Below are 16521 nucleotides of genomic sequence, written 5' to 3' on the forward strand. Positions count from 1 at the left end.
ACAGACAGAGAACTTCAGTTAATCAGACAATTGAATTTCTTGGTGATGAACCTGCCTGAAATTCCCATTTGATCCAATTCATGCAGCTCCAAATGGCCTTAACATGATTTACATTATTTCACCTCTGCTACAGCAGAGCAAAACTGAATTTTGGCAACTTTAGAAATTATCCAACGCAGAGATCAGTGAAAAATTCTCTTCATTGCCACAGCTTCAAAACATAAACTCTTACCAGAGAAAAGGCTCTGTTCTTCCAAGAGGGCAATCTGTGAACATCACAGTCAGGTGGATGCAACTGAGCAAATCTTGTTGACAAAAATCAGGTTTTGAAGTTTTTTTGTAAATCCAGGAAGGAAAAGTGTCCACCTCTGTGTTGCATCCCAGGGCTGGCATCTCCTGTACTGCTTCCAATGGCATCTCCTCTGCCCACACACCACCTGTGGAAGCACAAAACCACAAGATCATGAAATCCTAGAATGGTTTGGGTTGGAAAGGACCCTAATGATCACCTCATTCCAACCCTCTGCCATGGGCAGGGACACCTTCCATAGATCAGGTTGTTCCAAGCCCTGTCCAACCTGGCCTTGGACACTTCCAGGGATGGGACAGCCACAGCTTCTCTGGGCACCCTGTGCCAGAGCCTCACCACCCTCACAGGGAAGATTTCCTTCCCAATATCCCATCTAAGCCTGCCCTCAGTCAGCGTGAATCCAATCCCCCTTGTCTTGTCCCTCCACACCCTTACCCCCAGTCCCTCTCATCCTTCAGACACTGGAAGAGGCTCTTCTCTTCTCCAGGCTGGACACCCCCAGCTCTCTCAGCCTGTCTCCACGGCAGAGGTGCTCCTGCACTCCTGGGGGTGCAGAGGGCAAGCCCTGCCCAGAGGAATCCTGCCTCCAGCCTTCCTGGGACCTGGGATTCCCATCACAGCACCAGCAGGGTTTTAAGCACCTGCTTGGCTGGGTGATGGCAGCTCCTTCTACAAAGCCTTCAGAGATACCAAACCTAAATTCCCCTGAAATCTCCCAGCTTAGGAGGTGGGAAGAGCCAGGTGGGAGGTGCACAGTCCTGGCTAGAGCCGCAGGGGAGCAGGGACACAGTGACCACCCCCAAACCACGGTGCAGGACAAGGACAAAGCCCAGCAGGGACACATTGGCAACAGCTTGAAGAAAGACCATAGGAACTAAAGTCACAAACAGAACTGGGTTTTATTATGAAATAACCCTGCCAGTACATAAGGAAGTTCTGTCTGCAAAATACATTTCCTGAGGAAAGTAGATCACAGTATTCGTTTTCACAGAATAACATGTAGCCTGCTATAACTTTCAATGTGACTCTTTATTATTTAAATATTAACAGTATTCCTTCACATAAACAAGTACTCAGTCATCACATAACCAACACACAAACAACAAAATAAATATACAACAAGAGCACAGTTCATTTTTTTCCCGACTTAAATATTAAATAAATAATAAGTACAGAATTTTCATTTCCTGTTATCAGTGCCTGAAACAATATGAATGAAAAAAAAAGAAAAACTGAAAAAGTCTCTCTTCCCCCCAGTGCCCCTGCCCCCACAAAAAAACAAACCAAAAAATTATCAAAATGTCTCAGTTATAAAATATCTTTAAAAAAATTCCCATCATTAAAAGAATAAATAACAAAATATATAAAAAATAACTTGGTTGCATCAAAATTACAAGTAGGAGTTGTAGATAGGGTTTTTTCTTTTTTTTCTTTTTTTTGGAATATCATTTTTTTTATGGTCAAAAGTTTTAATTTTTAACTTTTTTTTGCTTCTTTTATCTTCATTTCTATGGTGCAGTGTCCAGTTTAAAATAAGTATAAAATTAATAAATAAAAAAGTTAAATAAATATTAAAAAGTTAACATAAGCTGTTGTAAATATAAATTACATACATCTTGCCAAAATTAAATAATTTACAGCATAATTAAACTAACTACTTTTTTTTTCTTCTCTTTCTTCCAGTAAGTGCAATTTCTCTACCTTTAAATACTAACTGAATTGCAGTCACAATCAATTTGGACTCTATTTACATGTTAAGAACGTTGTGTTTTTAACACCTCAAATTTTATACTTTTTTTCCCTTTTTTTTTTGTGTATTTTTGCACTTGGAATGGGTTCTAAAATAAGTGAACTCGTGGAGTCTGATCCTGCAAACACTCAAGTATGGGAGCAAGCCCACCCAGGCCGACTGCCCTATGGAACTCAACACAGGGAACAACTCCAACCAAGCCACTCATGGCCTTCCAGGCCAGATCCAGTAGCCATGGTAGCCACTGGGACTTTCCACTGACTTCCCCAAATTGGGAATTATACCCTAAATATCTGCAGGATTTGGTTTGAAACAACACCACACTCTTGCCTTTTGTTGGGGTCAACAAGAACCTCCCCAGCTCTGCCTGCCCCATGGCTGGGAGTGATGCAGGATATGGGATGTGGGATATGGGATGCCTCACGCTGGGCCCCTCAGGGGGTTCTGCTCCACTGAAGTGTTTGGAGGAGGAAGTGAGCTCCAAGTGGGAGCAAAGTTGGGGAGCAGCCCCATGGGGTGACAGCTGGCCCTGGCCATGGAGCAGTGCTGCAGAGCAATGCCCTGAAGACATTCACAGAGTTGTTCTCTAAGTGCACAGAGGGCTGCGTGTACCCAGCTGCTTACAACTGCTTCTTTGGAAGAATTCCCAAAACCTGAATCCTCTTTTATTTTCCCCTTTTTTCCCCTTTTTCTTTGTTGCAGAATGGCGCTCGCGCTGTGATTTCACGCAAATCCTAAAACACCAAACCAAACCATCCTCATTGCCCTGTGGGTACGTGTAAAGAATCAACTCCTGGTTCACAGTACATAAGCACTTTTCTGGCCATCAATTAACATATCTCTTTTTGTTGGTTTTTGCTTCTTTTGGATTTGATTTGTTTTGTTTTGTTCATCACAATCTCAACCGTTCTCTGGCATTGATGTATGATCTCTGGACTGGCAGTACTGCGCCACTGTAGGGATGATCACAATAATGAAAAGAACCAGAACTGTCATCAAACAGATTTCCAAAAAATCATATACACCGGACCATGACACATTAAAGAAATTCTTCTGTTTGAAATATCTGGAATTGGCCTATTCATAATAGCTACTCTCATATTTAAGACAGACAAAGGAATACTGTAGTTGCAAACTCCAAAAGCTTCCCTGAGAACCTTTTTTCCATTGCGCTTTCCACTGGAGATCCAGAACTGCTCTTCAGATTTCTTTCAGAAAATAAAAATAAGCTACTTTATAATACTTCAGAGTTCCCATGCCCAGTGGATATCTGAACACTTCAGGGTTGGGAGGCCCAGCACAGGTTCAGATTTACAGGTAGCTTGCAGCTCCAGCACTTGTAGCAACATAGAACATAACTCATGTGTGAGTAGGTGATCTGGACATACGACCATAGACAACAGGAGGGTTTAAGCCAGTCATACACTAGTCTTGGATCAGACAAGACCCTGTTCTTGTAATGTTTTAACCCTTGGATCTATTCTGCAAGAACAAGCAACTCACGGAAGATGCCTGCTCTTCACCTGCTACCAAGCCCCACAGCCTACTGGAGAATTTAACCTTCCATCCTGATCTACCTCGTGGTCAAGGTGGAAAAAAAATCCCACTTTTCTCAAGAAGGTCCAAAGTTAAGTAAACGAGAACATTGAGTTTGATCAGTTCCATGTCTCAGAAATGGCCTCTTGGTTACATTTTGGTCCTTTTTTTTTTCTTTTTTTTTCATTCATTAAACAAGCCATATAACTTGTAAACCTGAATACTTGGAGGGGAAGTTCCATCTTACAGTCTGTTTGATTGCTGCTCTCCATCCCACGGCGCTACACCTGGATGCCCTTGACAGCTTGCTTGATGCTCTCCAGCAGGTCCTTGTTCTCTGGGTTCTGGTAGCACTCCTGGTTGGTGTACATGTCTGTCAGCGTGTTCACATAGGCATCAAAGTTCTGCTCACTAATTGGATCCTGCAGCCAAAAAAAAAAAGCCAATAAAAGCATTATTAAAAGAGCAGGACGAGGATGAGAGTCTTTGCAATAAATTATCTGCGTATTTTAGTGCCCAGAGAAGTTGGGGATTCCTAAAAGTGCTCAAAGCCAGGCTTGGAGAAACCTGGTCTAGGGGCAGATGTCCTTACAGAGGGCTGGAACAGTGTGAGTTTTGAAGTCCCTTCTAACCCAAACCATTCCATGTTTCTCTGTATGTACAGACAGCCAAAGGTCTCCACATCAAAGCATTTTTGTGTGCAGTGCTGCGTCTACAGGAATGTCATCATTGCCCTAATCCCACTGGATCTTAACCAGGTCCTTAATTTTATGCACTGGCCTTGTGGAGCTATTAACAGCATCAGGTAAAGTGTGTGCAGGCAGCCTGACAGGCTGGGGGCTGAATTAAGGCATGGAAATGAAAGACTGGAGGACAACAGGACTGCTGAAACATCACGGAGGGAACCAAAGGCAAAGTCAGGTCACCTTGGGCTCACAGCTGCCCAGCCCAGCTCTCTGCTGCAGTACAGCTTCTGCTGTTTAGGGGCATTGCAAGCATCTAACTTGGGCTTAATGGGGGAAAAAAGAGAGGGAGAAGGAAGAAAAAGAACAGGAATAAAATGAGCATAAAAGTCTCATGGGCATCATTTAATTAGAGTTGCCTGAAACCTTGAAAAAATATTTGCTGAACAGTTTATTTGACCTTTATGTGTCAAATACTTCACAAAAAAGCTCTCAGCGAGTGGTTTTCTGCCAGTTAGGCAGCTGGGTGAATACTATCCAAAACTGCTCTGCTGGAGGATGGCTTCTCTCCAACCAGCCTGAATTTAAATACAAACTCCAATGAAAAGGATTCCCAAAAAAAAAAAAAAAGAAAAAAAAAAGAAAGAAAAAAAAAAAGAAAAAAAAAAGGATGGAAGAAAAAATAAATCAAAAGCTCATTCCTCTGATCATTGCAATGGTCTTTTTGAGTTGTAAGAGGACAGCTTCCTCAACAACACGAGCCCCACCTCCACACACCTGGTTTTGACAACAGTAATTACATTCCTGGGAATAGAGAGAAGGTAATTAATAGCCTTTTGTGGTTTTACTATTTTAATGCAGTCTTTTCATTTCTCAGTAACTCTATGGTAACATGCTGTGGGCTGTTAGACCTTGTTAAATTAAACAAAATACACTCTCTTTAAGAATGCTATTCTTTAGCTGCCAGCTATTCAAAACTGAATTGAAACTACCTGCATTGTAATAGGAGCTCTAAGATCTTTCTGATGCTGAAATCCAATCCCTCCTGATCTCTGCTTGTGCTGTCTTAGCCTAAAAGGCACTGGGTGCCCTTGATAAAGTTTCCCATTTTGTGATAGTGCTCCCAGATGTAATGAGACAGAACAATAGATAAAAAGGGAGATCAGCAGAAAATGACAACAAAAGGGAGATACAATGCAAGCTTCAGAGATAAGGGAAAAGTACTGATCTTATAAAGGACACATAGGTGTATAGAAAGAAATTCTCCCACTCTTTAATTGTGAAAAAGCCTTATCATGAATTGGGTTTGGCACAGCTCCCTTGATGATGCTGGATTGGGGCTGAGCACTGTCAAGTTTCTTACCATGTGCGGAAGGCGGATGTTGGCAAGACTTTGGATGAGAGCCTGGCTCAACCCTGAGAGCTCCAGGAACAGGGCTTCATTTTGCTCCTCTATGATTTTGTTTTCCTCCTCAATGTTCTTCAGGTTCTTCTCCATGGTGGAGATCTGTGGAGCGAGGAGCACGGCAGGGTCACCAACCCTCACCAGTGGCACCCACCAACACGCATCACCCCTGGGCTTGAATGCATGGCCAAGGACACAAACCTGGGACTGGAGTTTCACCATGGCTGCTTCCATCTCTGAGTTGGACTCGTTCAGCTCACTGATCTCCTTGTTCAGCTGCTTGATCTCCTCATCATTCTCCAGAACTGCAGGAGGAAAGGTCATGGGCAGTCAGCAAATGCTCTTGGGAAAAGCAAAAGTGTTGGGCTTTCTGCTGAGCCCATCCTGCTGCACCGTCCTTACCTTGGCTTTTACATCCTTGAAACAGGACGTACCTCTCACCTGCCTTTTTCTTTCTATTTATTTTATAATTAATATTTTTATTATCACAGGTCAATGATACTTGAACAGGTCAATATGTAAATGCAAAAGCAAAGGACAGCAGAGCAGTTGGAGCCCAACACATCCCCACACCCAGCAAGGTTGATTGTCCTGAACAGTCAGGTCACTCTCTCCGATCCTGAGTTTGGAATGATGCCATTTAAAAAACTAATGCATATCTTGATGAGAAATTACGAGGTCCATAAAATAAAGCAATATTTCTAGAGGAGTGCAGGTATTTATAGGTTCCAAACGATCAAGTTCAATGCTTGAACCTTGTCAAATACCACAGAAAGCTCAGTAATAGCACTGGTAATGCAAAGTGCCATTGCTAACAAAATTCCAGATCCAGAAATATCTCAGTATTAAAAGCCCTGAATAGGTGGAAATCGCTGAGTGACTGCAAGGGATTTGTAAAAATGCCAGCGAATATATGAAAAAAAAAAATCTGAATCTCAGCATTACTTCTTTTGCCTTCTTTATTGTTGCTCCCTTTAAACGTGTGACTCAATGAGTGAGACTGGTACCATGCCAGCACAAACACCCAGAAAACACAAGCAATGGGTCTTCAAAGTACATGATGTCCTTGAAATCTGTGCCCAGATTTCAGCTTAAACCTCCCCAGTCTAAAAAGAAAAAGATCTATGGGCCCAACACCCTGACACACCTGCAAGGCAAAGGAGTGAAAAATCTTACCATCGCTGGTCTTGAACTTTGTGTTGAGAATTTCATCCCCTGAGAGTTTTCCTTTCTTCCCAGCAAAAGTAGCTCTTGGACACCCTGACAAACTGAAAAACAAGTAAAAATGGGTTTCATAAACTCTCAGTATTTATAGGTGCTTATGTTCCCAACATAAGAACATGTGCCATTTGGTGGAATTCAAGCTGCGAGACAGTTCTTCTAAAAGCTTTTTATGGTACAGAGGAAATTGCTTTATGAATAATGCCACAAAATGCCCCATTTATAAAGCGAGAGCTATTTTCTTTAAGCAAAGATTAAAAACACATTGCTTCCTAAAAGAGGAGGTGTGCCAGGTGAGGAGGGCGAGATGAGTCTGGTTGTCTTGGGCACCAAACTCCTATTTGTGGTGCTCAAATTGTGTTCTATTTGCTCAGCATGCAAATAGGGATTTGGATTTGAGGTTAGGAAGAAATTCTTCCCTGTGAGGGTGGTGAGCCCAGAGCTGCCCAGAGAAGCTGTGGAAGATTGCTGGAAGTGTCCAGTGCCAGGCTGGACAGGGCTTGGAGCAACCTGGGACAGTGGAAGGTGTCCCTGCCTGTGGCAGGGGGTTGGAATGAGATGATCTTTAAGGTCCCTTCCAACCCAAACCATTCTGTGATTCTGTGACTATTAAAACAACCACACATTTTCTCCATTCAGTAAACTTCAACCTGACTCAACTCAGCATCGAAATCACCAATTCTTGAGCCTGGCATGAGGAGCTGCACACTGCTCAAGCAGCATCTTGGGGCAGGTACGTTTATCTACAGCAAAACCACCATGCTCACACTGACACAAACCGCAGGATTTACCTTCTGTGAGTGAGGAAGCTCCCGTTGGCGTGGCCAGAACCGTCACAGCCTGGGGTGGGGCAGGTTGGGCCTTCGTTCTTCAAGGACTTCCAGGAGAAGGAGGAGCCGTTGAGCGATCCCTCCTTCTGCCTGCGGGCAGCCAGCGGGCAGCCGGAGGCGCTCCGGTGGGACGCGTACTTGCCGCTGATGTGTCCCAGCCCAACACAGCCCGGAACGGGACACCTGGGCACGGGGAATCACCCAAAGTTACATCAAGGGCAAGGAGCAGAAGGAAGGAATAAAGAAAGGGAGGAAATTATTGATGAGCAGCAATGAGGAAGCCTGGGAAGAGAGCGTTTGTATTTGGGTCTCGTCTGGAGTTTATAGGGGAGATATTTGGTTGATGGAAATAGCAGATGGGAAATTAAGAGCTACGAGTGCTCCTTCAAAAGAGCCAAAGAGAATCAAGGAGAATTCTGCAGGAGGGAAGTCTGTGGAGGTCACGTCACATGAGGCAAAAGCAGGTCCCCGTGGTGTCAGAAACCAGGTGTTTGGTGCCTCACTGGGGACAAAAAGGGCAGGTTGGGCTGCCTGACATGAGATCCTGATGTACCCCAAGGCTGACATCACACTGAACCATCACACACGTACTGCTGGCTCTGCCCTGTGTCACTGCTGATGAACCCAGGCTCATTTCTTAACACCCTGCCCCAGCACAGTCAACACAGCATAGGAGCCCTGTCTGTGCCCTTGGGCGCACAGCCCTCCCCAGGAGCCAGTCCCTGAGCCAGGAGCTGTTCAGGCTGTGCACAGAGCTGCAGCCCTGTTCCTGCCAGGAGGGCATCTGAGGGGTTTCTGAGCCTGCACCCCATCAGACAGGACAAATCACTGAATCACCCCTCACCCTGCAGCCACAGCCTGGCCCCGCTTGCCTCCTCCTCCTCCTCCTCCTTGTTCACATCCTGCCTCTCCGGGGAGATCAACCCACGCTCTCAAGGGGATAAAGTGGGAATTATCATCAAGGCAGCACATGAGCCCTGCCCTTACCAGACTTCAGCTCTTTATGGCCAGTTCAAACACACAGGAGCTGTGAGGAGCCTTGTGGAAGCACCAACACAACTTGTGCTACTGCCAAGCACAAGAGTGGCTCTCTAAAAGGCACCTCTTTCCTCCCTCCCCACCAAATGGCATTCTCCCTAAATCCTGCCATCCTACAAGCCCAGTGTATCTATCAGGGTTTCTGCTGTGGTTTGCATTTGTTTTAAAAATGCTTGTCAATTATAAATACAGTTAAAAGTTTATTACTCAAGGGAGGTTACTCAAAAATAGAGGAGGTGGAAGGAGGTAAGAAATGACAAAAATAGCCCCCATGTCCTTAGTTTGGAAGCAATTAGGGACTTTGAGGCTCTCCAGCAAAAGCATTCACAGAGCTGCTCCTGAAAATCACAAGCTGCGTTTCACCACAGAAATTATTGCCCTGATTGTTTACATTCCACACAAAAGGGAGATGACAGCAAAAGGGGGGGCCCTACACCCAGCCTTTTCCCAAGATAATTTGAAAAATGCTGATCTCGATTTTAATCAGCTGCAAATGCAGCACAATTCACTTATAATATCCCTGCCAGCAGGATCCTCAGTAAATTCATAACATCATTGCTTTTATATGATCACGAGCAAATTACTGAATCCTCAGGAGGAAAAGGAGAAGGGGGAGAGGGGGGAAGAGCAAGAGAGAAAGAGACAAACCCCAGCATTTCGTATGCAGCCGTTACAGCCCAACCATTACATATTTTACACCGTTAATTTAACTTTTATTACATTTTCATTGTTAAAAAATAAACCAGAGCCTTATTGTGCAAAACAGCTGTCTTGGATGTATTTTATTTTTTTTTAACATTATTATTATTTAATGGGAGCACCAGTAGCGTTTGATCAATTAGACACCTGTGGATGCTTCCGCTGTATGGGCTGGGCTGAAGGTTGAGGTGATCTGTTCAATCACATCTGCAGCAAATTACTTGAAGGATGAACAGCACAAACAACAGGGACTAAATGACTTTCTCCTCAGTGATGATGTGCAAAACTCGGCCGGGTTCCAAGTGGAGTTCAGTGCAGACAGAGGAAGGATTTAGAGCCAAAGCTCCTTAAGATAAACCCACACCAGGCGCACCTTGCCGTGGGTGGTGGGACAAACATGCCACAGGCTGGGGGAGGCACCAGCCAGGGGTTGTTGTGCCACGTTGTTTTGCACACCTCAGAGGAGATTCTGCCCCTCCTGGAAGAGGGGGGATTGCTGTCTGGGCCATGGGATGTTAGGGAATGCCTCCACCTCCTGCTGCTGCTGCAGAGAGCCTCACATTTCACATTTCAGATTTCCATCTCACATTTCCTGCACCCATGTCCATGGTTCCACCAAGACCTGTCTGGGGGGTGTTGGCACAAGCTTTCTAGGAGTCAGAAAATCCAGCCCCATTTGGAGCCAGGAACCTAGAGAATCTATGGATTCCCCACCCCTGGAAGTGTCCAAGGCCAGATTGGATGGGTCTTTGAGAAACCTGGTCTAGTGCAAGGTGTCCCACCCCATGGCAGAGGGTTGGCATGAGATGAGATTTAAGATCCCTTCCAACTCAAACAATTATGATTTCTTGCAACTTTATCTTCCCAGTGTTTACATCCTTAGGGTGGACAAGGAGAAACCCAGCCCCTGGTGAGGATGCTGGTGGGGACCCTCACTCTGCTGTGGGCCACCCCATGTTCCCCACAACCAAACAGCCACATAAAAACTCCTTTCTCCTTGCACTGGGAAGAGAAACCACACTGGGGAAACTGCCCTGTCCTGCCCTGAATGAGGAAGGCACAAATCAGCAAAACCACAGCTTCCCCAGCCCCACAGGGCATGTGTTCCTGGAGAAACCATGGAGAGGGGTGACCTCCCAAGTGGAGTCTCCAACCATGGTGAGAGCAAAGGTACAGCCAGCAGCTGCACATCACCAATTTGCTGCCTGCCCTTCCCTTCTCTGTGTCACTGGTTAATGGCACAGCTTTGCAACACCACCAGCAATTCAGTGTATTTGAGCCAAAAGAGGCTTTTTTCCTGCAGATTCTTGAGTAGGTTGCTTAATTTTTAATAAACTCTGCAAACTCCTGCTAATTATCACACGGCTCATTTAACTGAGAGGCTTTCCTTCCTGTAGACTGAGGAGGAAGAACAGAGCAGATGGCTCAAATATCATCTTTTTCTGAAAGGTCCTTCCCCCCCAGCAGGCACATCCCAGCTTCCCACAGCCCCTGCAGGGTTCTTCCACCCCCACTGGGTCCTGCTTTGGCTCAGCCTCTGCTCCAGACCAAAATCTGGGCACATGGAGATATCCACCTCTGCTCCTCTGGAGGGCAAGACCTGCCCTGGGAGTGAAATATTTTTTTTAAAAAGCTCCATTTGGAGACAGTCTGCTGAGCCAAAGGGGTTTGGACAGATATGGCAGCACTCATGGGCAGCCAGAAACCCTTGGAAGTGGTTGATAATTTTTTCCATGTTTCTTTTTGCCCCCTTCCACCTGCACTTGCCAGGTGAGTGTACAGGCTTCAGAAAGAATGGAGATGCTCTGAGGTAACAAAAAAACAAACAAACAAAAAAAAAATAGGGTCCTGGAGTCAGTGCTGCCTTTCATGTTCTGTAGCTGTGTGAGAAGATACAGATGCCAGACCCCACATGCTGAGCCTGTGATGTTCAGACTTGCTAAAAGTCAGGACAAATGGATTTCACAGCTCATGAAAACTCCTGAGGTGGACTAAGCAATTTCAAATCTCTATTCCCCACAGGAATAAACCCCCTGGGATGTTTTGAAAACTTCAGCCTGAGGCAGCAGAGAGAGGTTTTTTCCAGTTCACTTAGAATATTCTGCTCTGGCAAAGACTCCACAAAACACAGTTCATTCAGGGTTACCAGATCCTGACCCAACTCAGTGCTGGGTAGTTTCTACTCCATCAGCCCTTGCCTGCCCATTGCTTCCCAAAAACCTGCAATTTTTGACTTGACTGTGGGGTTTTACCTTCCTTTACAACGCTGCTGTGATTTTCCAGGAATTATATAAAGCACAGCTAGCAGAGAAACTGTTTGTGCCCTACCAACCTACCTTTCACATCTGCAAGAAAACTACACCATTACCTCCCCACCACCCAATTTGTCCATCAAATATCAAAACTGCAACACCAAAACACAGCAAAGAGCTTTGGCAGAGGATGCTCAAAGCAGCACGAGAGAGGGGGGATGTGGGGTGGGAGCTGAGTGATCCCCCACGTAAATCTGTGTGAGATGAAGTGGAGGGAGTGACAAGCTCTGCTCAGGAGTTATTCCCAGACTTACTTCATCAGCTCTGGGTCTTCTTTATCATCCTTTGTCGGGGTGATCTTGATCCCACTTTTCTTGGCACGAGGGCAGCCTGACAGACTGTGGTTAAAAAGAGAAGAAAGGCCTGTCTCACTGGCAGAATCTCTGCATTTGCTATTCCCCCGCTTCAGTCATCTTTCCCTTGAATTTGGCACAGTGTTTTTGATCTCTCTCGTTTTGCAGCTTCACATCACGAGGAGAAGTCAGAAGGAAAAAAAATAGTAAAAAATTGAGGGAGGTGGACAGTAATTAATGGTGTCTAGATAAGAAGATATCTGCTAACAGCCTGCAATGTTTAATGGAATTGTTGAAACAGAAGGCTCAGATCTGTGCTATTAATGTTCTAAAGTGATAATAGAAGTCATAAATAGGTAGCAATATTAACAGGAACATTGCATCAGCTAAAATCTGACCCTTTGTCTTTTATTCTGTTGAAAGGAGCTTCTAATCAGATTCTGAAAACATCAGAAAAAAAAAAAGAAGTCAGATTAAAGAGATGAAAATAGGCTTCAGTTGTCAGTAACATTAATGTTTTATTCAGAACTTTACAACTCTGCCCACTGCAGGGAAAAAAAAAAAAGAAAGAGGAAGCAACACAGAAAGAGACTAGAGAGAAAATAATTTAAGGGAGATCTTACCTTCTATGTGATGCATAATTTCCTGTTATGTGACCAGAGCCATCACAGCCAGGAGTAGGGCACCTGCAGAGGCAAGGGAGGCTCGGATTAGCCTGGGGATGTGAGCAGGGGATCAGCACTTTGTGACAGCTCTTCTCAAAGAGAAATCTGGGCACTGTCAGCATGAGCAGATTTTTCCTTCCTGCCCCTTCCCCTTCTGTAAGGACAAGATTTGGTCTGTAATATCCGTGGTACTGAAGTCAGTGCACCACTGCATGATGTGACATTGGAGAGGAACACCTTGGGATGTTGGGAGCACAGTGAGGAGCTGCTCTCCCATGTGAGGACACAGGTCCCAGCCTGTGTCCCCACCCTCGTCAAGGGGACAGCTCAGGAGCTGATAATGAGCTAAAATGCCCCTCCAGGACAATGTTAACAATGTTTGTCATCTTTAGGAAGGCATAAGGAGAGAGCAAGGGCCATCCAGGGCCAGCAGGATGGACCCAAGCAGAGAGCAGAAACCAGAAAAACAGCTGACAGCTCTGGACTGCAGGGCCCACCATGGCCACCACCAACAGAAGGTTTTGGCTCAGTTCTGGGTGACTTTTGGAGCATAATCTCAGTGAGGGCAAGTGGGCAGCCCATGGCAGAAGGATCCACAGAGTGCAAAACTGGCCAATGCTTCTGATGGCAAATGATGGAGAAACAGGAGGAAAAAGGTTAGGTTAGCCCTGGGACCCCCTCCTTCCACAGCACCATGGCCAGGGGACAGGGAGTCAGCAGGGCACAGCCTGTGAGGGTCCTCAGGCTGGGGACCCCCGGGTCACCACCGACGGTGCCTTTTGGTGCAGACTCTGCCCTTCAGCCGCTGCCTTACAAAAGAGGCACATCATCAGTTTGCTGCCTGCCCTTCCCTTCTCTGTGTCGCTGGTTAATGGCACAGCCTTGCAACACCACCAGCAATTCAGCGTATTTGAGCCAAAAGAGGCTTTTTTCCTGCAGATTCTTGAGTAGGAGCATCTGCAGCCGTGAGTTTCCAGGTGAGCATCCAGAGCTCTCCAGCAGATGCTGGAGGTCACTGCTGTGATCCCCCAAAGCCCCACAGAGGCTGGAGGTCACTGCTGTGATCACCCAAAGCTGGCAGGGAATGGCCCGAGCTCAGCAGCGCATCATTAACAGCAAGGGATGGAAAGGAGCACAAAGATCTGCTCTCAGTGCTGTAGGTGACATAAAAGTTGTCATGGGGACGAGGGAGAGCGGCGAGGAGTGTTTGCAGAGGATGTGCAGGCCAGCCTGCCAATTAGCCAGGGCTTTTTGAGTCAAGTGATTAAGGCCAGGGGAGGGAGTGTGTCACCATAATATTTTCTGAAAAATCCCTTCGCCGGGATTTCTTCTCCTGGGAAGCTGGGAGGCTTCAGCTTCTCCCTGTTTTGCTGCTTTGGAATGTGATTTTTTTATCCAGCATGTGAATTGCTTTATTTTAATGACCAATGATGGTCCAGCTGTGTGGAGTCTCTGAGGAGTTGGGTTTTTCTTTATCATTCTTGTTAGCCTTCTGATGTATCCTTTCTCTTTCTTTTAGTATAGTTTTAGTTACCATTTTTAAACATAATACCATAAAATAATAAATCAGCCTTCTGAGAACATGGAGTCAGATTCTCATCTCTCACCTCGTCCTGGGGACCCTCACAAACACCACAGAGGTGTGCAGAGGAAATGCAGGGTGCTGCTGCAGGACCAGGGGGAGATGCTCACTGCTCCTTCTGAGCAAAGCTCAGGGTACATGCAGGAGCTTGCAGAGCCCCCTTTCTCCTTGAAGGAGGGGTTTTTGGTGTCCCCACTTTCTCCAGCCCTGTTTTTAAAGCCACTGGTGCCTGGTGTGGGTGGCTGGTTGGTACCTGCAGCAGGGCAGGGGTTGGTGTCTCCAGGACATGGCAGGGAAATGGTGGTGATGCACAGGCAGCCCCTGAGCTCAGGGCCCTTGGGAAAGGCAGATGCTTTCCCTAAAGCTGGACAGGGCTCTGAGCAGCCTGATGTAGCTGAAGATGTCCCTGCTCACTGCAGGGGGTTTGGCCTTTAAGGTCCCTTCCAACCCAAACTATTCTGTGATTCTGCCCCCTGAGAGCCAGGGGAGCAATGGTTTCCACAGGTGACTTTTGTTTGGCAGCTTGGAAAACAGCTTTTTTCAAAAAGTCTGCTCTTTTTGTTCAGAAAATACCAAAATTCTCCTCTTTGCAGCAGCTCTGAGGGAGACTTTGGTGTTTGCAGGTCACTGAATAATCTCCATTGGCAAAAAAAATTGGCACCTCACCTGGGGTAAGAGAGCAGGGGCATGGCCTGGTCCTAGAGGGGTAACAGGGAGGCTCAGAGCCAGGAAAACATAACTGCACATGGGTCTGGTGCAGTAAGGGCAGGACACATCCAGCAGGACCTGAATGAGGGTGCAAATTCTTCAACTCATTTAGAAATTGCAGGTTTGGGAGATGACTGGGGTATTTCCCAGCTCTACACTGTTCCAGTAGAAAGCAAAACTATTTCTCTGTTGTTCTAGCTTCAGGGTGGGAGGAAATTATGAAAACACTAACACCAAGCTCTTTCTTCCTTTCAGGATTTTTAAAGAGGAGAGAGAAGTAATTTGATTTTTATTTTTAATTATCTGGAGACAAATCATACCAACAGAGACCTTTTATTGCATGTTCCAGCCTGGAGCTATTTTTTTTATATCAGGGATATTAACCCCTGAAATAGAATTTATAATAGAAACACTGACATGGTCTTATCTGGAGTTCTGAAAAGCTGTGACTGTGCAATTTATGATATCTCAAAATCCCTTCCTCCCTCCTCTGCTCCCATCCTCACCAGGACATAGGAAAAGAAAAAAAAAAGTGATATTTGAGGAAATAATATTAACAAGCTTTTTTTGGGCCAGAAGTCTCCCTTTTTACACAGTATTTTGATAAAAAGCTCTGACATTGGATGCCAGGGGTGAACACAGCAAGGCTGGACATGATGCTCAGTCTCAGGGATGAGCCTGTTTGCTTTTTGTCTGGCCCTTACTGGGGATGGCCACTGCTCCTGAGAGCTTTTAATATCTTTAACACTAATTGTCTGCTCACTTGGCTGTTCTTTCAAACCGCTGGAGAAACACCAGATCAGCAGAGCTCTTTGAAGAGCTCCTTTCAGAATGTGTATGGTCTATAGTGTGTGATTAAGTGTACTTAGCACTAATCGCAGCAGTCCTTGCCATCCACCAGCAAATTCTATTAATATCAGCTAATCCTGCCACTTTGTCCACCTATGTGATAAGGAGCAGGTGGTTAACTCACACCTTTCCTGGCGCCAGCCCCACACTGGTGGTGGGGCACAGAGAAGCCCAGGAGCCACCACAGAGGGATTTGGGACTTTTCCAATGGTCTTAGTGACCAATGGGGCTGCCACTGGCTCACCTTCAGAAACCCCTGATGGCCCACAGGGCACAGCACTTTTGGGTTTTTTTCATGATGACCCTGTGCAATGTAAAGCCCTCCATGAGGCTTTACTCTCAGTGGAGGCTCCTCAGTTAGCTCAGTGTCCAAATGGTCCAAAAACTGGATTCAGCAAGGCTGGGAACTCAGAGGAGACTCAGCCTGCAAGGATAGGCTGGGCCCATGAAAGAGATGGTGAAAAAGAATTCTCAATGGACTTTACACCAGAGATGCAGATTGGGTGGAGAGGGTTGGGGTCTCCCCCAGTGCTCCCAACTAAATACAATTTCACCTTCCTTTAAGTAAGGCAACCTAAGAGAGCATTTGGGAAACCCACCTGAATGAATAAGCTCCGACTGAAAAGGAGGGGTTTGGAGG

At 45.8% G+C, this 16521-nt stretch overlaps 1 protein-coding gene across 4 annotated transcripts in view; it reads right to left on the bottom strand.

Annotated features, from left to right (window-relative positions):
- Positions 1–1190: 1190 nt before the first annotated feature.
- MYT1 (myelin transcription factor 1) overlaps positions 1191–16521 on the bottom strand; it is a 42538-nt gene continuing 27207 nt past the window's right edge. For 2 of the 4 annotated variants that reach the window (XM_031057938.1, XM_031057937.1), the window contains exons 16-22: positions 12701–12763; positions 12039–12122; positions 7697–7918; positions 6861–6952; positions 5886–5989; positions 5643–5786; positions 1191–4018 (exon numbers count right to left, since the gene is read on the bottom strand). In XM_031057938.1, coding sequence (XP_030913798.1) covers positions 3878–4018; positions 5643–5786; positions 5886–5989; positions 6861–6952; positions 7697–7918; positions 12039–12122; positions 12701–12763 — 850 coding nt within the window. In that variant the 3' untranslated portion in view covers positions 1191–3877. Of the gene's footprint in view, positions 4019–5642; positions 5990–6860; positions 6953–7696; positions 7919–12038; positions 12123–12700; positions 12764–16521 lie in introns of all 4 variants that reach the window. The other 2 variants (XM_031057936.1, XM_031057935.1) reach the window with 1 other exon arrangement.

Source organism: Geospiza fortis, unplaced genomic scaffold, assembly GCF_000277835.1.
Source record: "Geospiza fortis unplaced genomic scaffold, GeoFor_1.0 scaffold188, whole genome shotgun sequence".
NCBI classification, from domain to species: Eukaryota; Metazoa; Chordata; class Aves; order Passeriformes; family Thraupidae; genus Geospiza; species Geospiza fortis.